Source organism: Camelus dromedarius, chromosome 13 (assembly GCF_036321535.1).
Source record: "Camelus dromedarius isolate mCamDro1 chromosome 13, mCamDro1.pat, whole genome shotgun sequence".
NCBI classification, from domain to species: Eukaryota; Metazoa; Chordata; class Mammalia; order Artiodactyla; family Camelidae; genus Camelus; species Camelus dromedarius.
The window spans coordinates 33,941,349-33,968,138 of NC_087448.1; the positions used below are offsets into that span (position 1 = coordinate 33,941,349).

At 35.2% G+C, this 26,790-nt stretch overlaps 1 protein-coding gene across 7 annotated transcripts in view; it reads left to right on the forward strand.

Moving 5' to 3' along the window:
• Positions 1-26,790, forward strand: part of PCDH9 (protocadherin 9) — an 858,857-nt gene that overhangs the window by 536,737 nt on the left and 295,330 nt on the right. For 4 of the 7 annotated variants that reach the window (XM_010982176.3, XM_010982177.3, XM_010982178.3 and 1 more), the window contains one exon: positions 21,285-21,486. In XM_010982176.3, coding sequence (XP_010980478.1) covers positions 21,285-21,486 — 202 coding nt within the window. The remainder of the gene's footprint in view (positions 1-21,284; positions 21,487-26,790) is intronic. The other 3 variants (XM_010982179.3, XM_031466105.2, XM_010982180.3) reach the window with 1 other exon arrangement.

Below are 26,790 nucleotides of genomic sequence, written 5' to 3' on the forward strand. Positions count from 1 at the left end.
TGCTAACATAGTATTTCATCAGATCTGAGAAACCACAGATTGCAAAGAAAATATTTAACCATTATTTTATGTACCATTAAGAAAGTAATGTGTAAACAAATGGGTGTTTAAATTGTGTTCAGGAGGCACAGTGGTTTTGGTGTTTCAAATTTGAAGGTAATTCATGTTAATAGTATAGAAAGAGATGAAACTGATAATCACTATATGTACACACATTCACATATGTATTGAGGAAAGGCATGGAAATAAAAAATAAATTAACTAATATAAGATCATGCCTAAATAATACCCTTAAGCATTGCTTATTTTATAGTTTAAGCAACGATCTGGAACAAATGAATAAATAATCTTTAAAACTATAGATGTCTTTTAAGCTAAAAGAAAATTTGTTTTTATTTCTACTGGAGAAATTAGAATAGAAAAAGAAACACTTCTAAATTAAATACAGCTCAATGTAACAGTGTTTCTTCTTATTGTATTTATTATTTTTAAGTAGGAAACACTTATTTCTAAATGTGTTGAGTTATACTGGCATCAATCAACCAAATTATCCAATAGTGTTATCTCCCAAAACAAATTTGATTGTTATAAATAACTTGAGGAAACTCAAACCACTCAACACGCATACACACAAACGTAAGCAATCGAAGTCTAGCAACAGGCAGGATTCCCTAATAAGACTTCTTTGACATGGAAGCACTGGAAGACTAACATTATGCTTCTAATAAACATGATGATATACAGAATAATCCACGTAGGTGGCGCTACTTTGAACTCACAAATGTGTTCAGAGTTTCGGGATGCCTTTCTCTGTTCCACTGGCAGGAAGAGATATTATGGCACACATTTCCATGAATTCTCGGAATATAATACACACATACACACATGCACGCACACCATTCAGGTCTATTGGATTCCAAAGGATTACTTGCATACTGGATTTCAAATTGCTGTAAAACGCAACACAGAGAATTTTGTTTAAAGTCACATTTGGAGTCAGAAAGTCTTTAACCTAGCAAAAGCCATTCTTGTGACATAATCTGGGCCACCAAGGGGGTCCTTGCCTGCCAGTCTCTTTGTCCTCCTCCTACTTGGCATGTTTCCTGAACTGCTTGGGATCATAGCCATGTGAGAATCCCGTATGATTAAGGGGCTTTATGTGCAGGCAGACTGATGCCAGATGCCTTCCTTTCATTTGTTGTAGCCCTTCACCTAGAAACAACAGACGCAGTGGTGACCCTGTGAGAGCTGTTCACAGTAGGAGAAGCTAAGGAAGAGCTCGCTGGAAGCTAAAATGATCCGCTTAAAGGAGTAGAGGCTTCCCTAACTTCTTTGGAGCAGAAGTAGGAACTCCTGTAAATAGCTATCACATTTTAGATCCATTTATCTAGGTGCCCTTTATTCTGGGCTCTGAGAATCCTAATGAATTCTAACGCCAACTGCCTGGTGGCCCAGGCACACAAGTGTAATTAAAATGCTCATGGAACTTTGCTTGAGAAAGCTCCTTTCTGTTGTTTCTTTTTCTTATTCCTCCTACTCTGACTTGCTTTTCTGGGGCAAGAGATAGTTCTCCTTTATACTCTATTTTAAATGTTCAAATATTCTTGCTTCCTTTTGGGAATTCAAGAAAGGAATAGCGCTATCTTGGAGTTTGCCAGGGAAATGGCCAAATCTGTTAGCTGTTTCCCTTTCTCTATGTAAAGGGAGATCTAGGGTGTACCTAACCATCATAAAAATGTTCAAACTTGGAATTTTATAAACATGCATCTTCTCATTAGATTATTCTCCACTAGTGGGAAGCGCTTTTACAGGACTATTAACTCTTAGAGGCACCTCTTTCAAGGGACTCCAGAGAAGGGGATCTTTTCAATGTCCCCAACCCCCAGTGCTCTTAAGGGATGCATGCACCTTTAAATGTGTGCAACTTGCCTAGAAGGAGTCATTTTCACAGTAGAAGAATGACATTAAAAAAATAATGATAAAATATCATTAGCTTTCAGAGGAAAACTGTAGAATTTTTATTTCTTTTAGGAGAGAACAAAGTACCTAACTAAATTTGTTTTTCAAAGAGTCGCCCAAATGCAAGGAATAGGGAACTTTTTTAATTAGGATGTAATTCCAGAAACCTCTGATGGCATCTTAAACTCTTCAGAATATGGAAATTTCAAGCTTTCTCTGTTGATTAACTCAGTTCACTAACACTGGAATGGACAGGGCTCATCACTGCTAAGGTTTACTATCACACTTGAAATCAGCAGGTCAGTGGGGCTTCCTTGACTATGCTTATGCTCACAACTGGGTTTGTTCAGTAATGAGCTGAGCTAAGTAAATGGCCCAATGACAAGCATTTTGCTTTGGTTTTGCTTTTTTCCTTTTCCTTTCAAAATCTTTCTTTTGTTTTGCCAATATGCCTGCTTTTCTGGCACACCTGCTTTTCTCCTCTGATAGTGTTAGTTCTCTCAGAATCAATTGTGAGCAGCTTGCAACCAAATGCCTGATTAAAAAGTTAGCAGACCTTGAGTGCAATTACTTCAGCTCTATAGCACTCAGGCATTAAACCCGGTGTTAATTGTTTCCCATTTTTGTAACGATCCTTATAATAGGATAAAAACAGAAGAGATCATTTCTTGTAGTTAAAACAGCAGAAAATAAAAAGTCATCCACTGTGATTAATCATTGCAATATGAAATTCGACACTATTAGGAGTAAATACATGTTAGTATAATTTTGAATTCCAGCAAAAGTCATCATTCATTCCATGTCAAAATGTATATTGCAAAAGATTATCTGCCTAAGAAGGAGATTTTTGTAATAAATAATTTATGTAATCACTTAGGATTTTCATATTTTCCCTGAGCGTTATTTACCTTAATTAATGTTTATGATAAATACATATTCCCCTTTATTACATAAATCACTTTATGGTCAGAATGGCATATATTTTCAAATGTATTACAATTTTTAAACTGTTTAAACTAAATATTTTTAAAGGATTGACTTTATATAAAGAGAAGGAACATTAAGAAGGTTGTATGAAAAACGTATTTTAGCCAACAATTCCTCATCCAGTATTTCATAACATTGAAAAGATTGTTTAGAATTTTATTATTTAAAATTCCTAATGTTTAAATGTGCCCTGCACGTGTGAATAAAGAAACACTTGAAGACTCTTACCCCTTTTCTATTTCCCATTCTGTACAGCTATTTTGTGCCTCATTTCTTTTTCTTTTTTTTTCTAATCCATGATCAGGAAATTAAACTCCATCGTTTGTCAGGGTTGTACTCACTGGGCCTAACCTCTGGTTTAGATTGTTGAGATTCAGGCTGTGATTCTGTATTTTCTTTCATAACAGTGGGGTCATCCCTGGCACAGTTCTCTGTAGTTCCCAGAGAGGAAGACATTGCAGGCAGGGATACAACTTGTTGAATGGCCTTCAGAATTAAAACAGTGGGGAAATTCACTGACACAATCAGCAGTTCTATACAGTCCATTTCACCTGCACTGACATACCCTTTTTCAGGTGTTAAAAAAAATGCAGAGTTCCTCTGCTTATTTTTTTTTTCTTTCCATCAGTCAACTCAGGTAAATTTTCAGTATTATTTTCTGAACAGTTAAGTATTTTTGCTTCATGTTTAAAACAATATTCAATCAAGCTAGTTCTTTTATTTTGGCATTGTCATTAAGGGAAAGAAAGCTTTATGATTATGTAGATTGTTACATACTTTCATGCAATACATATTTTGAATGCCTGTCAGGTGTCAGGGACTATGCTAGGTGCTGTACATAGCAAGTCACTTAAGATATGGTTCCTGACTTTGAGGATTTTCTACTTTTAGTTCTGATTAGTAATAATTTTCTTCATGTATGATTTTGATCATAATTTCAGATAATAAGCTGAAAATAACAGATATCCAAAGAAATCCTGAAACAAACAATGAAGAGTGTATCAAGGTACTGTTATTAAGTACCCTGCATTATTAAGACCTAATGATTAAATCCTAAGAATATAAACATCACTACTGTTACCAACTCCAAAACTCGTTCTGCTTACTGCACTACAGGCCAATAAGTTGGGAGGCAAGTTGTTGGGGCAAGGAATAAAGACTGTATTCGGAAAGCCAGCAGACAGAGAAGATGGGGGACTGATGTCCTAGAGAGCCATCTTCACTGAGTCAGAATTCAGGCTCCTTTTATACTAAAAAGGGGAGGAAATACGGTGGGTTTTGGAAGCATCTTGGTGTCAGAGTCCTTTGTTCTTGCAGCTGTCCACGTAGGTCAGGTCACGATGTCCCTGTAAACCTCCAAGAACACAAATGTTATTTTTCATTCTGCAACTTTTTGAAAAAATTTATATGAATGGGAAAGTGTTATACCCTTATAGGTCAGAGCTTTGAGAATGGGCTAGCCTGCATATTTCAGGCTTGAGGCAACATTTTTTCATAACAGGTGCAGAACCAGCCTGACTAAGCACAGGAAACAGCACAGGATTAGAGCTAAAGGAACAGACCTACTATGGAGTCAGATTTGTTCATCCCTATTACACTACAGACCATGTTTATGTTAATGTATTTTGGTGGGAGCACTAAAAAGCAGGAGAGCCTCAGAAGCATTGGGAAATGGGCTTCAAAAGTATCTAAATTTTTAAATGACACCTTCATTTAGGGGATATAGAGTTTACATTCCAGAAAATAAAGCAAAAAATGTGGACAAGGGGCTACTTCTGAAGAGTTATTTCGTATTTTTTTATGGAATTATAAGCTAGTGTGACTGTGAATTGTAGTCCCCCAGCATCTGCCAAGTAAACACACATGAGCTGCCACATTCCTTATTGGAAGACTTCCCTAGGTGAGTCGGGTCCTTCTATAATATACTTCTATTGCACCCTGAATTTCTTTCTCATGAAAGCTAAGACATTGGGAATTACTTATTCCAGTCCATAGCATTTACTAGAAAGTAAGCCTTACGAGTGGAGAAACTGCCATTCTTGATAGAAAAAGTCCCCTCAGTTTCTAAGAGTACCTGATAGAAAGTGGGTGATTAACAATTTTTGTTGAAAAGGTGAGTAAAGAGCTCTCAGGGATTTCTTAAATCTTAAACTAGTCTGTGTTAGCACATATTCCCCACACTTACAAATTATTCTAATAGTGTACTTTCAGGCGAGTCCACTTTATGAGGACTGATAATTTAAGTAGTTTTCCTTTTACTTGATTTTGTTAATAGGTACATCTCTTGCATACAGTTTATATGTATGCAAACTCAGTGAATAGAATATGTTGGAAGATTTTTAACATACATTACTGAAATAAATTTAAATCTCAAGTTGTTCATTTTTAACTCCTTCCTTCACCAGAAATTCTGTGATGGTACTTTTTGCTCTAAAAAATTGGCTCTACTGACATTAGGAGCGACTATATGTGTATAAGAGTCAGATGATCATCTCCGTGCACAAAAAGAGGTTTTTTTCCTGTCAGTTTCCCAGGAACTAAAATCGGTTAGCTGCCATGTTTGATCCGTTATCATCCACCCTGCAGTTCCAATGAAAATCTCCTAGATTTTCATATCTATGAAAAGTTAGTGATCAAACAAGGCATCTGAACTACATTCTCCATGTGCTTTGTCAGTTTGTGAAACCTAAGATAAGATTCCTCCTGTAGACTTTAAGCTCTATGATCTATTCCAGGAAAAGTAATTCCTTAATTCCCAAAGTGCCATCATCTATCTTCCATCTGTCAGGCTAGGACATGAACTAGATCAGAATTATTTTCTGATATGAAGAACATTTTATATCACCTTCCTGAAGTTAACCATCTGAAATGTGTCCCTAAAAGTGTCAAAATTGGTTTATATCCTTGCAAAACACAAATTAAAATGTCTATTTAATGGAGAACTTTTTAAAGTTTATACTGTTTCAAAAATGTCAAAAAGGAACAAAGGACAATTGTAGACAACAATCACAAATTGTGCATACAGAAATATTCTTTTTTGAAATGCATATAATTATATAAATATAGAATGTTTATTTATGACTTAAAAAGGATCAATTATGGCTAAATATAAGAGTGATAATACATGAGTATTTCACACACACACACACACACACAAACACTCACACAAACTCAGTAGAAGTAAAATTCAATACATGTAGAACAGTGTTATCATTTAAATTCCTTGAAAATAATCTGAAATCCTCTTCACTTTTACTACTAAAATCTTTGTCTACCTCCTCTCCCTGTTTAATTCTTAGGGTTTTTTTTTGAAAATTAAACAATTTTTAAAGCAGTTTTAGGTTTACATAAAAATTGTGCACAAACTATGGAGTTCCATATATAGTTTCTTCCAGAACAGCTTCACCTATTAACATTGTACATTTGTTTGGTACATTTGTTACAATTAATGAACAATATTGATGTATTTTTAGTAACTTAAGTTCATGGTTTACATTGCTGTCAGCTCTTTGTGTTCTAATATTTTTTAATATATCCTAGATAAAACAATTCTTCTTTCAAATATTTAATTGTAATTTTCTCCCATTTTACTTAAGTATGCATATTTAAACAATGGCTCACAACAATAATTTTATTAAAAATAATTTTTTCCTGACTAGCAATTTGTCCAGCAAGTTTAACACTATGTATATAGCATAATATATTTCTATCAAGATCCTAAATATAAACTTTAGGAAATTTGGCATTTGTTTTTTCAAATTGCAGGCTGTAGTAAGTTGTTCTCGAAATTTAACGCACAGGCCAAATTGTACTATATAATAAGTTGTTTCTGTAAATGTTGTAAATGTTTCATTCTGGAACTGCCTTTCCATCTTTGTCCTGGACAAAAAAAGAAGGAATTTCTGGGCACACATGTGGGATCTCAGAGTCAAGGGGGCTTAAAAATGTTTACTTTCTTACCTTCAAAAAATATTGCTAAGATTTTGTAATCTTTACCTTCTGGACTGGGTAATGCTGTGTCCACATTTGGAACATAATATTTGGGAGTTTTTGTCTCTCCAAAAGTAATACATTTTTCTGAATAGAGCTCAATATTACATAGATGCTACCTAAATCGACAGAACCTTTTGACATACAGAAGTTTTTGACTGACGTTTGGATTTTAGATTTGTATTCAGGGAAAGCAAATTATCCTCAGCAAACAAACAACTGAGATTGGTGACTCGGTGATGTTTTCAGAGGAAAGACTAAGAGCCACAGGGCAAGTAGCGAGTATCACTGAGATGTAGGATTTTTGTTTCAAATAACAGGCTCAAAGTCACAGTGACTGTCTGCAATACAAGGTGAACTTTTTTTTAAAATAAAGTCCAGCCACTTTGAATGTTTAGAACAAAGTCTGCTCTACCCAGGAGAAAAGAGATATGAAATCTTATTCATGTTTATTTCAGCTGGGTTAGTTTCTCTGTTTTCTTAAGATCATTATAAGGGCTCTAACAGAGTACAGTAGGTAGTTACATATTACATTTTTCAAAGCAAAAGCAACTTAAAACATCTTCCTCTAGTTTATCAGAACATCAGTGTTTTACACTCTACTGAATGATGCTTATTGATACTTTCAAAACTATTTTGATAGGATTTCCATATGCAAATATTACTGCTCAATACATATGCAGCAAGCTTGTGTCGTGAGGTTTTTCTCAGATTTCGGCAATTCGAAACCCCTTATGAAGATCACTGCCATTCATCTCATAGTCTCATACCATACTGCCTTCACTATTCTTCCTAAATTTAGATCCAAAAAGGTCATTCCTGTATATAAGCCAAGAACAAAGCCGAGACTGATGCTCATCTAAGGAACAGAAGTGACACGCTTCAAGGAATGCTGTCCTTCAAACTGGCCCTCTTCTTTTCCTCCTCAAGATCATCCTTTCTCAAAATATTCTGGAACTGCTCTTTTGTAATTGTCCTCAAAGATGGTTTTTAAAGCCATTGAAGAAAATGTACCATGTTATTCTGTACTCTCTCCTCTTAAAAATGCTATTGTTCCTCATTACAGATGGCTGTTAGTTGTTTCAAAAAGTAAAATCAGATCAGAAAAGGCAAACAGTTGGCACCTTGAGACACTGCAATATAATGTCACCACAGGCTCCCAAAACAATTCAAGAGCACAAACTGCAAAATCTCTAAAAATATAGGGGCACCATTTCTAGGTTAAGTTCCTCCTTCTTAAAAGAACTAAATAGATGTTTTGTATAATTTCCATTTATTTAAAAAATGTTTTTACTCATCTTGTAATCACAATTATATATGGTGAGTTCTATACTCCGTGAAGTATCATTGCTAAGCAAGTAACTTTTTTGTTACCAGGTAACAGTATACATTATGTGGCACTAAATATAACCAGGAAGTTGCATTCTTTTTGGAGTGCACCTTGTGGTATCAGATTTGTCTAGATTAATTCAGGTTTTCTCAGATTCAGTTAATAAAGTTTGGATTTCATTTTCAACATTAATAAATAAAGCAAAGATTTCATATGCATTTGACAATTTCCTTGTCTAAGAATAGGAAAATTTCACATGCTAGCTAAGACATGTGCATTATGTCTGTATTGGAGTTTGTGCATAAATTTTATTTCATTTGTATATACATACACATACACAAATTTATGTATATGTTGTAGATATATTTTTAAAGTATTCTCATTTTCTTCCTAACTTATTCTGAGAAAAAAAGAAATATGACTTGAATATCAAACACTCCTAATCAAAATTTTTCAACTGCAAACAATATTTAAATCAATATCCTTTGAGAGAACTAAAACACGACAAAATAAGAAAACACTCGCCTTTCACAGTAGAAGTGTTTTTACAACACAATTACAAAGGATAAATGAAATTCTGAGTAATTATTTAAAATCTGATGGTAAATACAGACACCATTTTTAGAGAATATCTAGTCATTCTATATCAACCTCTATCAATGTATCACCTGTTAGATAATTTACCAATGAGTCCAAGATTTCAGATGAAATTTCAAGGATGCTTGTTTTGTGTGTGCTCCTTATGGCAAAGACAATTTCTTCCTTATCTGTGCTGTTTCCTCCTCCCCTATTCTGGAAAAAAACATTTCTCAAATATGTGTCATGTTTACAGAAAAGCCTAGAAAAAAAAAATTCAATAGTTGGTCAATAGTGTCTTGCCAGTGCACACACATTTCCACACCCTCTAAGTGTAACTTGAACTTTGACTTCTGTTTTGTAGATGATGTCCTACTATCCATCTTTTCTATGCAAATTAGTCCCCCATTAACTTGCCCATGAGGATTAAGTTATTTATCATGACTGTTTGAGTGGCTCCTCCTGGTGGCTCCAGTAGTTACATGATACTCTTCATATTTGAATCATAGACTAGAAAGAGGCCCCTCTGCCAGAAGTATCATTCCCTTTGACATTTTCCTTTTTTGCTGAAGACAGTATGATGGATATCTCAGAATTTGTTATCCATAGACTGTTAGTGACATATCCTTTACATGTGTTAGGATTAGTTCAAATAAGTTCTTATTCGTTTACTGCTTCTGAAAAGAATTTTTGTGTTCTTCTTTATACTATAAAAATAAGACAAAAAGTTAAATATCAAAATGAAACAGGAGTGTTTGACACAAGATTGATTGTAACAGATTATACCACATTTTAGGCACAATCCTTCATGAGGGCTTTGAGCAGCCTCGTCGTACAGTATTTCTTGGAAAATTTATACAGGTTGCTTCTTGCTTCTTCTATGCTCTATATGTTTTATTCTTTAAATTGCAATAGGGGATCCTCTAAACCTTTGAAATACTAGTTTTCATTCTTACTATGTAATTATGATCTTTCACGTGTTCAGTAATACACAAGGGAAGTTTGAAGTGTGTATGTGTGTATTTAAACTCTTTTGAGTCAAATATCCATGGTCTGAGGTTAATTCTAATATAAAATCGGGGCTACCTTTTAAAAAAATACAATTTACTTAAAGAAAATACGACCTATCTTGGTTTTACGTCTTCCTTTGTATTGAGAATTAAGAGCGAAAAGCTAGAGAGATACCCATTACCTCTTTAGTTAATTCTGCTAAAACTACCTGACAAGAATTGTCAAATCCTAAACCAAATCAGACTCTATTTCTGTTATCAATACTGACAAGATTCAATGCTTTTCTTTAGTGGTTTTTTCAATTAACAAAAGAAGGCTCACTTTTTGTAAATGACCCGCATGCTATGTCAGTGGGTTCTATATTTTTACTGAATAACAGTAATAACTTCGTGGAATTCCTAATTAAATTGCTATAACTATCATGTACGCTGATTTTGTAAATATGATAAGGATAACTTCCTGTGTCACATGGATTTGTTTACACTAGAAAACTAAATTGCAAAGGACTCCTGCTGAGTTGTTTCTTCCCTATTTCTGTGCATATAATTTATAGATGCAAAAATTCTGCTTGGAGATTCAGGAGCAGCTGCTTCTGTTTAATGCAGTCATTTTATATTTTATATGCTCAGATAAAGTGCTGCATTCCTACTGGGCAACACTTAACTGTAAGAAATAGGTTGAGGGTATTTCTGATAGCAGGAATTAGATAAGAATATAAGGAGCAAAATAACCAACAATTCTACAATTCATAATCCTCTCTGCTTGCTTTGGAACCCAGAGGAAACTTAGGACTGTGGTGATGCCACCAAACCAATGAGGAAAGTTGATTCAAACCCTTGTTCCTGTCTCTGGTGTCCCACAGGGGAAATGATATAAGGAGGAGACTCCTGTTTTATGTTTGTTTCTAATATTTAAATCCAAGCACCATGGTTACACCCAAAAAGACTACAAAGAATTTATTTTCTCTCAAGTTCCTCAAAGCTATCAATTTTTTTTTGCACATGAAGAGAAATGCTTCCTGTCTCACAAATCATATTGAGATCAAAAGGAAATAAAAATAAAATTACATTAAAACTTTCATCGTATGTCATTGCCGTGAGTCTTCCAGCCGTATGCAGTCCTGAGAGGTATTCAATGCCCTGTATTTACAAGGCACAAAAAGTACAGGTCTTTAATCTGAGGAAGTCATTTCACAAGACCTTTACAAAGTAAAGTAAACAGGCTAAGTTTAAGTTTAGTGTGAGCTTCCCACACACACGGAACAAGCTTTCTACATTAAGCATGCAGTTGAGTAGTGAAGTTAGAACAAAAGCTAACAGCTCTATCCTGGAATGAAGTAGTTGCCTAGCAGCAGATAGCAAACTGGTTAACAGAGCAGAAAGTATAGTATTGATGAACATTCCCCATTTCCCCTGAAAATGCTCTCCAACTTTATAAGGCCAGTTATCGTCCATACCCTGGTCCTATTTTACACAGCATGGATGACACTAGGAATCAAAAAATACATTTCAAAGTTGCTGACACCTTATACTCATCACCTAGGTCAGTGAAGTTGTTTTATATCTTCCTCCAACACATACTGAACCTGCCTGTTTGTCTCCAAATAATCTGTCGTGTAAACATTAAAGGGGAAATAAGAAAAGGCTGAAGCTAGTGGTTTGTTATCGTGTTTCATTTAGCTACACTCCCTGCAAACTTCTTGATGGGGAGACAGAGGACATTTCCCACAGGAAAACATCTTTGGAGGACGAACAAAGATACTTCATTTCTACCACATCCCCTTTAGATTTTCTAGTTCCGTCCTGGGTAAATCAACTTCATTCAGAAAATATTCATGATAAGCTCACAAAATGTCAAGTGTATACATTTTTCAGAAAAACTTGCTGATTTGATTTCATCAATTCTTATTAGAGGTTGTTAACATTGCTTCAACTATCTAGAGGAAAAAATTGCTCAAGGATATGCAGAGTCAATAAGTCTGTGTTTGAGTCAAGAATAGCCTACTCTAACAGTCTTAGTTACTCTTCTATCCTTTTTATTTTTGTTTTATTTTCACAAATTGGCAATGGATTCCAACAGACCTTGTTTGCCATAAACTCAGAATGCACTCCCCTTCCCTCCTATTTCTCCCTAGGTTATTGCTGATTAACACAGTGAAGGTTTATTCATGCACTGACCTTGCTTAAGTATGCATAGCTTGCAAGAATTAGAAGGAAATCAAATTATAAAAAGGTGACACAGCTGCTGGTCAAAAGCATCCTCAGAACTGTTAAAGAGTACTTTAATGAAATTCTACTTTTTTAGGAATTTGTATGATATGCTTTGTGTCTTGTTCACCATTGTATTCTTAGCAGGTAGAATGGTTTCTAGCATATAGCATGTCAGCTTTAATAATATAATAGTTATTTTAAATACCAGGAAAATTGAGTTGATTCAGAAATAGCCACAGGAATTCCAATTCAGGATATGCAAACTATGGTGGATCCAGAGAAGTAGAACAGGGAGCTTGGTTTTATAGGGAAAAGGGAGGAGCTTGGAAGACTGTAATAACCAGAGTCCATTGGAAGAAGCTGGGAGTCCAAAGTAGGAAGGCTTCTTACTGGTTGGGCTGTTACAATCTCTGATTGGCTGGGCTATTCAGGGACCAGAGAAGTTTTCTTCTTGTCACTGGGTAATAAATTAGGAGACCCTTCCTGAGGGAGATGTAGGAGTGTATCTCTTTCTATTTAGGATAATTCATTAATGAATGGTGGCATGTGAGAGCTCCCCATACAAACCTGTCCTGCCTCTTGTTTTGGTTGAGATTTCTTTAATGAATTACACAAGTAGGTGCTCAATAATTATTTATTATTTGAATGGATGAATAAACTTTATGTTGAAAATAAGAAAAGGTGGATTTTATTCCCACTGCAACCTATACAGACACACCGCTTTACCTCATTTCCTCATCAGCAAAATACATAGCAGATTAAAATAGACTAGGAAATCCTTAAATAAGGTCCAGCTTAAAAACAAAACAAAACAAAACACAAATACACAAATTCTACTTTAGCAGAGGCCTTTTACCATAAGTTTTTCCAATAAAGAGGATAGGAGATTAACTCATTTTACCAGTAAAAAGTAATAAAATGACTCATAAAATAATTCTGTGCTCAAAATATTTATCACCAGCTGAAAGCTCCCTTACAATTTTGTCCTGCAAAATTGTTTTTTAGCTGCTTTCTTAATTTCTTAGTTTCTTGATGAGAGCTCTGAAACATGAATGAAAAAGAACATGTGTGTATTAGTACTAACTTCCCTTCAGTCGAGCCTGTATTGAGTAATGGCAAATTAAACTATAACCATAGATTGCTTTGGGGGTTGCATTTAACTTAACTTCTAAACTGCTATGAGTTTTACTTGATTATGGATTTTATTAAGAGGAAGAGTATGCATTGATTTTTAGATGGCAAGAAGCTATTGAGGAACTTTCTATTGAATTGAATCAGTGGTTTTAGCTGAAAATGTTTTTTTCTTTTTCTGTTACTTAAAAATTCCCCTTTCCATAGCTTGCAACCTGAGACTATACTCATAATTATTACTTTTAAATTTTCAATTAAAATATGTTCTCTTAAAAATAAGAAAGAACAAAATGTTTCTAACCAATGTTACAAGAAATATTTGAATCAAAATGCAGTTTCCAGTCCCCAGGTATTTTTAATCCTTTATGATATGATTTACTTTGAGAAGAGATACCTATGAAAATATTTTGAATAAAGAAAAAGCATGTCTTCATTGGATTGTATGATGAAATAAAGAACAAAACAAGTTCACATATGGAACTATAACACTTTTTTTGTCTTTTACTTGATCCTAAGTATTTTCTGGTTGATGTCTGTTTGTGTGTGTTGGGGGGTGTATTTGTGTACCATCTTGAGACTAGATAGATACATAGATGATATATTATTTTTTAAATGTTGTTAAAGAAACTAAGAATTAGGAATATTTCTTTGAAAAAATGTTTAAAGAATCTTCTATAAATTAAACCATATTTAAACAATTCTAAAGCACTTTTTTCTATTTCTGTTAGATCAATTTATAATTTTCCAGAAAATTTTTATTTTTTTTCATTTTTCAGTTTTATTAGGTAGAATTGTTATAATTTGCACATATACAATATATTGCGTGTAAATACATATACACAATATACTACACACATTTTTAAAATTTACGTATATGTACTGTTCATTGTTTCTAAGAATGTTTAGAGCTTTAGTTTTTTAAACTTACATAGTTATCAAAGGAATAAAGCCAACCACAAAATAAGAATTGATTCAAAAAGGTACCTACACTCTGCTATTAACAGCAACATTATTTGTAATTGCCAAGATATGGAAGCATCCTAAGTGCACATCAATAGATGAATGGATAAAGAAGATGCAGCATATATGAAATGGAATACAACTCACCCATAAAAAAAGAAGGATATTTTGCCATTTGTGGCCCTTCATTCACTTTTTTTTTCCACTTCAAAAGCCATAATTTTCTAACTGGAGTAAACATTTACATTGCATCAAAAACATCAAAATACTTAGAAATAAACTTAACCAAGGAGGTAACCTGTAGTCTGAAAACTGTAAAACATTGATGAAGGAAATTGAAGATGATACAAAGAAATGGAAAGATATCTTGTGCTCTTGGATTGGAAGAATCAACACTATCAAAATGGCCACACTACCCAAAGTAATCTACAGATCCAATACAACTCCTGTCAAAATACTCACGACATTTTTCACAGAACTACAAGAACCAATTCCAAAATTTATATGGAACCATAAAAAGACCCCAAACTGCCAAAGCAATCTTCTGTAGGTCTTTTCTTTTTTTCTTCCTCTTTCTTCTTTTTGTTCTTTTTTTGTATGGTTTGATGACTAGAGAAGTTCCTTTAACATTTGTTATAAAGCTGGTTTGTTGGTGGAGAATTCTTTTAGTTTTTGTTTATCTGTGAAGCTTTTGATTCCTCTATCAAATCTGAATGAAAGCCTAGTAGAATAGAGAATTCTTGGTTATAAGTTTTTGCTTTTCTTCACTTTAAATATATTGTGCCATTCCCTTCTGGACTGTAGAGTTTCTGCTGAAAAATCAGCTGATAACCTTATGGGAGTTCTCTTGTATACTATTTGTTGTTTTTCTCTTGTTAATTTTAATATTTTCTCTTCATTCTTAATTTTTGTCAAAATTATTACTGTGTCTTGGTGTGTTTCTCTTTGGGTTGATCCTGTGTGCACTTCCTGGATTTGGGTAGCTGTTTCCTTTCCCAAGTTGGGGAAGTTTTCAGTGATTATCTCTCCAAAAATTTTCTCAGGTCTTTTCTTTCTCTCTTCTCTTTATGGGGCCTCAATAATGTGAATATTAGAGCACTTCATGTTGTCCCAGAGTTCTATTAAACTATCCTCATTTCTTTCATTCTTTTTTCTGTTCTGCAGTATTAATGTCCACTAATCTGTCTGTTAGCTCATTGATCTGTTCTTCTGCCTCATTTAGTCTATTCTTGGTTCCTTCAAGTGTGTTAGACTCCTCAGTAATTTTATTCTTCAACTCTATTTGGGTATTCTTTATATTTTCCAACTCTTTGCTAAAAACTTCACTTTGTGCATCTATACGCCTCTTGAGTTCTCTGAACAACTTCACCATCATTACTTTAAACTCTTTCTCAGGTAAATTGCTTATCTTCTCATCACTTATTTCTTCTTCTGGGATTTTATCTTGTGCCTTCGCCTGGGAGATATTCCTCTACTGCTTCATATTGCCTATCATTCTATTTGTATTTTTTGGTAGGTTACATTTCTCAACCTTGGAGCATGGCTATCTGAGGGAGATGTCCTATGTGTCCCAGCAGTACACTCTGTGACTCAAGGGTCAGGGCCCAGCCTGTCCCAGTGTAGATTGTACTTTTGTACAGTGGGATTGTAGTTTTCTTACTTCTGGCATCTGCCCCTGGTGGATGAGGCTGGACTAGAGGCTTATGCAGGTTTCCTGGAGGAGGAACCGGGGCCTGCCCACTGCTGGGTGAAGCTTGGTCCTGGACCTCTGGTGGGTAGGGCCATGTCTAGTAGCCTTTGTGGCTCAGGAAGTCTGCTGATGGGTGGGGCTGTATTCCTACGCTGTATGCTGTTTGGCCTGAGGCTTCCCTACAGGCTGTTGGGTGGGGCTAGGTCTTGGTGCTAATGATACAATCAAGATGCCAGCCTCCAGGAAAGCTCATGTAGATGAACACTCCTGGAATGTCTACCATAAGCTTTTATGAACCTTGTTTGTGCCATAGCCATCCCCTATGTCCCCAGGAGACTTTCCAAAACCAGCAGGCAGGTCTGGCCCACGTTCCTATGAAATCACTGCCTCTGCCCTTGGACCTGGTGCACATGAGTTTCTGTGTTCACTTCCCAAGAGAGTGAAGTTTCTGTTTCCCCCAGTCCTTTGGGGCTTCCAGAGCTAAGCCCTGCTGACCTTAAAACCAGATGTCCTGGGATCTCCTCCTCCTCCTCCCAATGCTGGAGCCCTGGGCTGGGGAGCCTGACATGAGACTTACAACTCTCACTCTTGTGGGAGGGCCTCTGCAACTTAATTATTCTTTAGCTTGTGGGTTGTCCACCCTGGGGGTTATGGGGCCTGATTATATCCGAGCATGCCCCTCCAACCATCCCGCTGTGGTTCCCTCTTTATGTTTCCAGTTGAAGAAGATCCCTTTTGCTAGGTTCCAGTGTGTTTTTCAATGGTTTTTTAGCAGTTGGTTGTGGTTTCATTGTAGTCGTGAGGAGAGGCAAAATTGTGGTCCAACTACTCCTCCATCTTGACTGTAAATCAGAAAATAATTATTTTAAATGTCAGTTGTTAACTGATACATTTGTTTATTTAACTTATAATAATTGGCTTAGACTAGATTAGCATTATCTTATGATTTGAGGAAAAAGCAAGGATCTTTCATTGCAGTCATTAAAAAGCTAGGTAAAGAAAGTAAAAAATGGAAGTTAGAGTAGCAGCACAGTGGTAGGAGACTGGCTCAAGAGGAAGCCTACCTACTGTCTACTTAATTTTCCCAAACTCTTGGACTAAGTACTTATTTGCTATAAGTGATGAAGAGGAATACTTAAAAGTTAGAATATGTTCTAATATTACAGAGATAACATATGGAAATTTTAGTGTAGTCAAAATAATAAAAAAAATTAACTATGACAATTTCAAGACCAAACAACACCACTTTAAACACTTTAGTGTCTGTATAGTCAGATCTTAGCTTATGCATATTCGCTTCCCAAAATGTGGGAACAAAAATGCAATTCAACTAAGCAAAATCCTTACTAACTTGATGTTTACACTTAACACAGATTACAAATATTTCCCATGCCAACATAAATGAACATAATTTTAAGTACTGATGATTCAATTGTGTATTATTGCATAATTAATTAATAAATTACCTCCTAGACATTTCACTCTTTTCTACCTTTATGCTATTTTATGCAAAGACACAAATAAACCTTATCACCAAATCTTTGCACGTGGGGATTCCTCTGGATAAGTGAGACTGGGACTGTGGGCTTTAATGTGAGTCATTTACTGGTGAATAACATTCTATACCAGTAAGACACACACAAGAGAAGACTTAAAGAAATGACTGCGATTTCTTAGGTGACTCAGTCTTTCAGTGACTCTTAAAGAACAGTGCCCAATGCAGGACATGTGCATCTTCCCAGGGCACCTTGAATTTTCCCTCTCTTTCATAGCAGCCTACAAGAAAAAGTACTGTAAAAGTGCTTGCTGATGTTTCTCAAATCTAACCAGTGTGGCACCTTCTGATTTGCAGGATGCTGGACATAACTGTATTTGTATGAATGGCCCTTTATGCTGGTATAGAGTACATGATTTCTGATGGAAGCTTGGCCTGATCAGAAATCATACTAGCAGCCCTGAGATAAAGTAACATGGAACAGCCTTGTAGTAAACTTATTCCCATCTTATTCTTTCTCAGGGCAGCCTGGGACTTGGAGCTAACCTGTCAGTGATAAATCACATAAACAGATGTGGCATTCAACCTGTCAACCAGACATAGCCAAAAATAATAATAATCTTTCCCCTGGGAGAAAATGGAATGGATAAGAAATAGATTTAGGAAAACAAAATGTAAGTGCCCAGGCTTTGGAAAGTCTGAAATAGCCTCATGGTAACATGTGTGGTCCCAATTCAGTCAGGCAGGGTTTCACTATATTTATAATCCAAATTGGGCACATTTCCATGGGGATAACCCCAAAGCAAAATTCCCAGAGGTAGTAAGTATAAGTTCTCCCTTTCTCTCTTCAAGTCTACAAACACTGATAGGATTCTAGAAAGAATGGTGGGGTACCTTCACTTTCTCTGAGAAGAAATCATGTCTTCATGGTCTTATCCTTCACTCCCATCCAAGATCAGCTCTCCTTCCGAGAGCTCTGGCCAAAACGTGATCTACAGGCATGTGTGAGTCATGCCAAGATTCTGCAGTCCAGGCAGATCTTTTCAAAGGAACAGTCCTTTTTTTCTGGGGTGAAGGACTCACATCTTTAAAACTAGCTGAACATTGATAGCTCCAGAAGTTAAAAGAGAATAAATAGCTATTAATTTCATTGAGTCCCTACTGTGTGCCATGTATTCTATACCAGGAACACTTACTTTATCTGGTTGAGCCTTAAAGCACTCCTCCACTGAAGGCACTGTTCTCTCCATTTTATAAGGCCAAGAACTCATTCAAAAAGACATGACATCTTTGCCCGGGGCAGGCTCTGAAAAGTGAGCACCTCAAGCCAGGAGGTCTGGTCCTGGGTCCTCCCTTGGTGCTCTCTGGCCAAACCTGAATAAGTACTGCTAGTCCTTGATGACACTCACAACTCCTGTTTCTTAGCACTCCATGCATCCTTACATTTCATTTTAACTTATTCAAATAGTCTCTTTCTTTCTACCTTGATATTTGAAACATTCTTCTACTTATATCCGTCATTATGATGATAAGTTAAAGATCGATTTGCTTGATCAATTTGCTTCATACTATAACATCCGTGTTGCAATTCTTAGTCCATGTGCATCAACACCCCTACCTCCCATTAGACTGATAACTTGTGCCAAATTTTGCCAATTAAGACTTAAGCATTTTTGAATCAAAATAATTAGGAAATATTTCCATAAGTGACAGCAGCTTAAACATTACATCACTCTAATTTGGAGTCTTATTGCAAATAAATTACACTAGATTTATATCTCTTAGTCTCACTTATAAAGTGCTAAAGAAATATCATAGTATAGTGTATGTTAGATGTAATGTAATAAATTGTATTTGAAATAGTTTAAATAATATTTTCCTTTTTATTCTCAGTGTAATTATAGTACCAGCTATGGACCAGTAGGTGTTCCATAAATACTAGTTCTAATGACCATGCTGTGAGAACTGCTGGATTAAGATATAACTGATATTGCAGGTTTGGACATTTCTTAGGGAAAAAATATTGTAATTAAAGCAACATTAATTATGTGTAGAAGAATATCACAGATGTTCATTTTCCTTTTTCCTTCTGTCTGTGAAACAAATACTTTGTAATAGCTCATAATGCTTCTTTCAGAAATGCTTTATAAAAATTGCAAAATCAACTGTTCCATTGTCTTTCTCTTGTGTTTTTCCCTTTTTACTCACCTGAGCTGCAACTAAGAGCTATATTACCTCCAGAGGTAACACCAAAGATACTTTAATCACTAAAACTATGGACTTTTTAGCAGACCAATCATGTTAAAAGAAATGTTTGGCAATCATGTATAGTGGGCCATCTGGTCATTGTCCTGAATTTTGTGCTTACTACAAAATAATACTAATGAATTAAGTGGCTGTGCTTATTACAAAATAATACTAATGAATAATACTAGTGAATTAAGTGAGGCAGAAACAGACAATACTTGTATTATTGGTTTTCCCTAGAGGGATAAATTCACATGAGAGAGGAAACACTATAACAAATAAAATCAGTAACATGACTTTCCCTGTAAAAGTAGGAATGCATTTGAGACTTTAATATTCAAGTGTTGCTTGCATTTTGTGTAGCACTCACCTAAGCACGTTTCAAAATCTATTGAGAAGGGAAGGAGGGTACTGAGATAGTTGTGCATGAAGGTGAAATGTGCAACAATAGACTCAATTAGTACCATTTATGATTCGAGTTTATGTGATGTCAACATCAGTTCATTAAAAACGTACTGAACTATCAAATCATTTCACACAGGTCATTGAACAGCAATAAAGTGGTATCAACTCTTCTCCATTAGGACTCTGGGCTGGATTTGAACCAGTGACTCACAGGAAAGAGGCTATGTTCTATTGCCAGACTATAAAAAATCATTTAGAAAATAGCAGTATTTCTGTCTATAGCATTTTTTCTCTCCCTGTTTTTGTTTTCTTTGAAATGGATGAGATTTATGACTTGTCTCATGAAAAACACAAATTTTAGGCATGATAAAATGATTAGGTTATAATTATGTCTTTGTATATTATTATATGTTATTATTTATATGTTCATAATTTTATTAAATCTGAGTAAAACTACTCACATGTGACATGATGTTGGAAGGTCTTTTGGTTTTCAAAGCAGAATGCAAATTAGATGCAGTCAGACATACAGCACACGTTTACGACTCTCACAGAATTCTGTAAGACATAAAGCTCCATGCCACACAGGTGTAAACATTCTCATATCTCATGGATTACATCAGCTGAAATAATATTTACCAAGAGAACCAAGCAGCGATCTGTGCTGAAATGCACAATTTTATCTCATTAAAACACCAAAATTTATCGAAGTACTTAAGTGCATATTTTAGGTCACTTCTGATGGTGACATTGTGCACAAAGATGCCAAAATAATATTCCAAACACCTTGTTTCAACAGGAATATTCTGTAACCAGCGGCTGGTAGCAGTAGCTGAGCTAGTGGACAATGATGACTTCATTGCAAAAGCTGTCTTAACACCCTCAAGTAAACACGATGCCAGGTCATTCATAAGAAACCTGATTATCAACATATTTATTCAGATCTATGGAACACATATTTGCATATTTCTGCTTATTTTAAATGTTTCTATAGCTTCGATCACTAGTTTTTATATATATATACATGTTTTGCCTTTCTTGCTACAATTTTCAGCAGTTTACCATGAGTTTCTTGTTCTTGAATTACACAAGACTGAAATTTTCTTGTATATTGCAAGTTGGATAACTCACAGTAAAGAGCACATGATAAATGCTTGTTCCCAGCTGTGTTCCAAGTTTTATTTACCCTGCCTCGACATTGTACTCACTGTGTTGAAAGTTGTTTTGCTTGCGTTCCGCTGCTGCTCCCTTCGGGAGGGGTGTTAACAGCGTGTCCTGTGGTCTTCTTTGTAGTCGCAGCGCCGGGTTACCTTCCATCTCCCTGATGGCTCCCAAGAAAGCTGCAGTGACAGTGGTCTAGGAGACCACGAGCCGGTGGGTAGTGGAACCCTGATCTCACACCCTCTTCCTCTGGTTCAGCCACAGGACGAATTCTACGACCAAGCCTCTCCGGACAAGAGGACTGAAGCAGATGGCAACTCTGACCCCAACTCTGGTGAGTCCCCTTAAAATCTTTACTTAGCATTCTTCTTGTTTTCTCTTGTGCTCTTGAGTTTTAACAATTATTCTGGGGGCAAGTCAATGGATGTTGGGTTGTGTTTTGCTGCCTTTATTGTTGTCATTATGTTCTTTGAATTATACCAAGCTTAATGAGCTTGATATATTGGCTTTTAAATTGTATGATGTATTTTTATTTTAGGAATCATGAAAAAAATGCTACAGATATAATTACAAAAAGTCATTTTTGTAAGACATCTAGATGTCAAAGATATTATAATGGGAAGACATTTGAACATTTTAGAATTGATAAACTATAGTTAAGTGAACATAGTCAAAGAAGAAAAAGAAAAAAAATGTCTGTGGAATGCTACTTTCCAGTGAAGACTTAAAAATAAAAAAGAGAAGATAGTGATTAAGACAAGTATGAGGAAGGGTGATAGTGATTTTAGGGTTTTACATTTTCTGTGCATTTTAGTTTTGGATGATTTGGGGTTTGAGGTTTTTTTAATTGAAGTATAGTCAGTTTACAATGTTGTGTCAATTTCTGGTGTGCAGCACAATGTTTCAGTCATACTTATATATACATATATTTATTTTCATATTCTTTTTCATCGTAGATTACTACAAGTTATTGAACAGAGTTCTCTGTGCTATACAGAAGTTTTTTTAATTTTTATATATAGTAGTTAATATTTGCAAATTTTGAACCAAAGAAAGGTATAGTACTTGCCCAAAATTTTTTGGAGGACTTATTTTTATCCAATATTGAAAAAGTGGAAGCAGAAATGGGTGGGATGGAATTGGCAAAATCCTTTACTCTCTGCACACCCACACCCCACCTCAGAAATCATTGCCCTTTCCAGGTAAGCTCTGTGAGGACATATCTTCCTTGGCCTTTGGAGACAATAGTGGGCAAGTGCTATACCTTCTTTGGTCATGCTATTCTTTGAAAAAATTCACTGACTAGTTTACTTTTATTAAAAAATGAAAAGTCCTATTCGTTAATTATTATGTCCAGACCAAATTAAGGATCATGATTTCTACTTGATCTGAATGAAAGGTTTTTTCTAACCCATCTTAAACCTGCTTCAAATTGGTTGTCTACAGTGGGAAATGGGGATAAGGTGACTTTCTCCTAATGTTCCAGCTGTTTCTGTCGCTGCTTTAGACATTAAGGTGCCTCTGGCAGTTCTGTGGTTGAAGTAGAAATACCAAGAGGAGGTAAAAGCAGGAAAGGGCTTTTTAAACTAGTTCTATTGTGGTAATTCAGCATCGTGTTCTCTGACTTCTAGCAGCTTAAACTGACACTTTGTTTGCAGGGCAGTGCTGGGGAGGCATATTTTGTACTCCTCCCCACCACACCCCTGCTGAAGTTATGCCCCAGTCTCTACAGGGTTTTCTGAGAGATGGCTCTGTTCTCATCGGCATATGGGGTTACATTTGCATCTTCATTCTGCTGAGGTTTCTACCAGCCAATCTTCGAGGAAGATATAAGTAAATTTCATACCAGCTCTGCTTCTCAGTCTTTCATGTCCTGTATATCTTGGTCTCATAAGGAAAACATAAGTGCATCTTTTTGATTTCACATATCCAGGAAGTCAGGACATACCCAAAGAGGCAACTTCTCATCTCACAGCATTTAGGGGAGTTGGCTAACTATTCTCCTCTGATTTCTTGGTTTTGACTAGTCTAAGGACCATTGAACTTATGTGCTTCCATTGAATCAGCCTTTCCTGGACTTGTGTGAAGAGATGGAAAATGTAGGACAGTTCTTTCTAAACTGATTTCCTAGTCACCAACTTCCCCTTCTCCAGTTGTAAAACATCTCTATTTAGCATTACTCTAAGGGTCTCAAAACCAGGTTTTGACCACCTCTTCTGCATGTGGGAATGGTTGGCTCCTCTTGTCTTTGGGCCTCAGCTAAAAGGTTCGCAACTAAACAGTACTTTATATTAGGATAGTATTATGATATATTATCTTACATTTCTGCAGTCACATTTTTGTAAGGAACTTTGAAGAATTTGTGGATTGTGGTACAGTATAACTGAAGCAATAATCTTCAACAGGAATAATCTTACTATATAGATCTAAACTGTTTCTTTTGCTTCAATGGAGTTCATTGCTTGTCATCTGATAATTTTTTTTCCTTTTCTTTTTATTGAATTTAGTCAGTTTACAATGTTGTGACAATTTCTGGTGTACAGCATGATAGTTCAGTCATACATATACATAAACATATTCTTTTTCATCTTTTCATTATAGGTTACTACAAGATACTGAATATGGTTCTCTGTGCTGTACAGTATAAACTTGCTGTTTATTTTATATATAGCAATTTATCTAGTTCATATACAGTAGTATCTGAAAATGGCAAACTCCCAATTTATCCTTTCCCAACCCCTTCACCTCCTTCTAACCATAAATTTGTTTTCTATGTCTGTGAATCTGTTTCTATTTTGTAAATAAGTTCATTTGTGCCTTTTTTTAGATTCCTCATGTAAGTGATACGGTACTTTTCTTTCTTTCTCTGGCTTACTTCACTTAGAATGATGATCTCTAGGTCCATCCATGCTGTTGAAAATTGTATTATTTTATTCTTTTTTATGGCTGAGTATATATACCACAACTTCTTTATCCAGTCATCTGTCAATGAGTATTTAGGTTGTTTCCAAGTCTTGGCTATTGTAAATACTGCTGTTATGAACAATGGTGTGCACATATCTTTTCAAGACAGAGTTCCCTCCAGGTATATGCCCAGGAGTGGGATTGTTGGATCATAGGATAAGTCTATTTTTATTTTTTAAAGGAATCTCCATACTGCTTTCCATAATGGCTGCAACCAAACTACATTTCCACCAGCAGTATAGGAGGGTTACTTTTTCTCCAAACCGTCTCCAGCATTTATTGTTTGCGACATTTTAATTATGGCCATTCTGACTGGTGTGAGGTGATACCTCATTATAGTTTTTGTTTGCATTTCTCTGATGATTAGTGATATTGAGCATTTTTTCATGGGCTTATTGTCCATTTGTATGCCTTCATTGGAAAATTGCTTGTTTAGATCTTCAGCCCAATTTTGGATTGGGTCCTTTGTTTTTTGTTATTAAGCTGCATGAACTCCACAGTAGTGGGGATTAAGCGCTTGTCAGTCACATCATCTGCAAATGTTATTTCCCATTCTGTAAGATGTCTTTTTGTTTTGTTTATAGTTTTCTTTGCTGTGCGAAAGCTTGTAAGTTTAATTAGGTCCCATTTGTTAATTTTTGCTTTTATTTCTATTACATGGTAGATTACCCTAGGAGAACATTTCTAAGATTTGTGTCAGAATGTTTTGCCAATGTTTTTAACTTAGGAGATTTATAGAGTCTTGTCTTATGTTTAAGTCCTTAAGCCATTTTGAGTTTATTTTTATGTATGATGTGAGGAAGTGTTCTAACTTCATTGATTTACATATTTTTGTCCAGTTATCCCAACATCACTTGCTGAAGAGACTTTTGTCCATTGTAAAGTCTTGCTTCCTTCGTCGAAGATTAATTGACCATAAGTGAGTGGGTTTATGTCTGGGATCTCTATTATGTTCCACTGATCCATGTCTGTTTTTGTGCCAATACCATGATGTTTTGATTACTATAGTTCTGTAGTATTGTCTTAAGTCTGGGAGGGTTATTCCTTCAGCTTCATTTGTTTTCTTCAGTATAGCTTTGGCAATTCTAGGTCTTCTGTGATTCCATTTAAATGTAAGGATTATTTGCTCTAGATTTGAGAAAAATGTCATGAGTAAATTAACAGGGATCACATTAAATCTGTAGATTGCTTTGGGTATTATGGTGTTTTTAACAATATTGAGTCTACCAATCCAAAAGCATGGGGTATCTTTCCATTTTAAAGAAAAGCATCTTTAATTTTTTTATTCAATGTTTTGTAATTCTCCACTTATAATAAGTCTTTCATCTCCTTGGTCAGGTTTTTTTTCCAAAAATTTTATCTTTTTGGATGCAATTTCTTTACTTTCTTTTTCTGATATTCCATTATTAGTGTAAAGAAACACAACTGATTTCTGTATGTTAATCTTGTTTTCTGTTACCTTGCTGAAATTTTTTATCAGCTCTAGCAGTTTTTAAAGCCTTTAGGGTTTTCTATATATAGCATCATGTCTTCTGCATATAGTGACAGTTTTACCTCTTCTCTTCCAATTTGGATCCCTTTTATTTCTTTTTCTTGTCTGATTACTATGGCTAGGACTTCCAATACTATGTTGAATAGAAGTGGTGAGAGTGGGCATCCTCGTCTTGTTCCAGACTTTAGTGGGAAGGCTTTCAGTTTTTCACCACTGAGTATTATGTTGGCTGTAGGTTTGTCATATATAGCTTTTATTATGTTGAGATATATTCCCTATATACTCACTTTGGTAAGAGTTTTGATCATAAATTGGTGTTGAATTTTGTCAGATGCTTTTTCTGCATCTATTAAGATGATCATGTGATTTTTGTCCTTTCTCTTATTGATGTGGTGTATCACATTGATCAATTTGCATATGCTGAACCATTCTTGTGTCCTTGGGATGAATCCAAGTTAATTATGGTGTATGACCTTTTTTTATGTGCTATTGGATTCTGTTTGCTAATATTTTGTTGCGAATTTTTTCATCTGTGTTTATCAACAATGTTGATGAATATTTCTGGAAACTTATCCATTTCTTCTAGGGTGTCCTGTTTGTTGCCATATAGTTGTCCATAGTATTCTCTTGTCACTTTTTGTATATCTGTGGTGTTGATTGTTATTTCTCCATTTTCATTTCTTATTTTGTTTATTTGTGTCCTCTCTCTTTTCTTCTTGGTGAGCTTGGCCAGAGGCTTGTCAATTTTGTTTACTCTTTCAAAAAAACAGCTCTTGGTTTGATTGATTTTTTTCCTATTTTTTAATCTCTATTTTATTTATATCCTCCTTGATCTTTATTATTTCTTTCCTTCTGCTGATTTAAGTTTGTTTGTTCTTTTGTTCTAATTCTTTTAGGTTGTAGGTTAGGTTGTTTGTTTGAGAATGCTTTTGTTTTTTGAGGAAAGCCTTTATCACTATGAAGTTCCCTCTTAAGACTGTTTTGCTACATCCCATAGACTGTGTGGCTGTGTTTTCATTGTCATTTGTCTGAAAGTATTTTTTAATTTTTTAATTGATTTCATCATTGACCTGACCTATTGGTTTTTTAGTAGCAGGTTATTTAGTCTCCATGTAGTCATTTTCTTCTCTTTTTTCGCCCGGGTAGTTGATTTCTAGTTCCATGTCATTGTTGTCAGAAAAG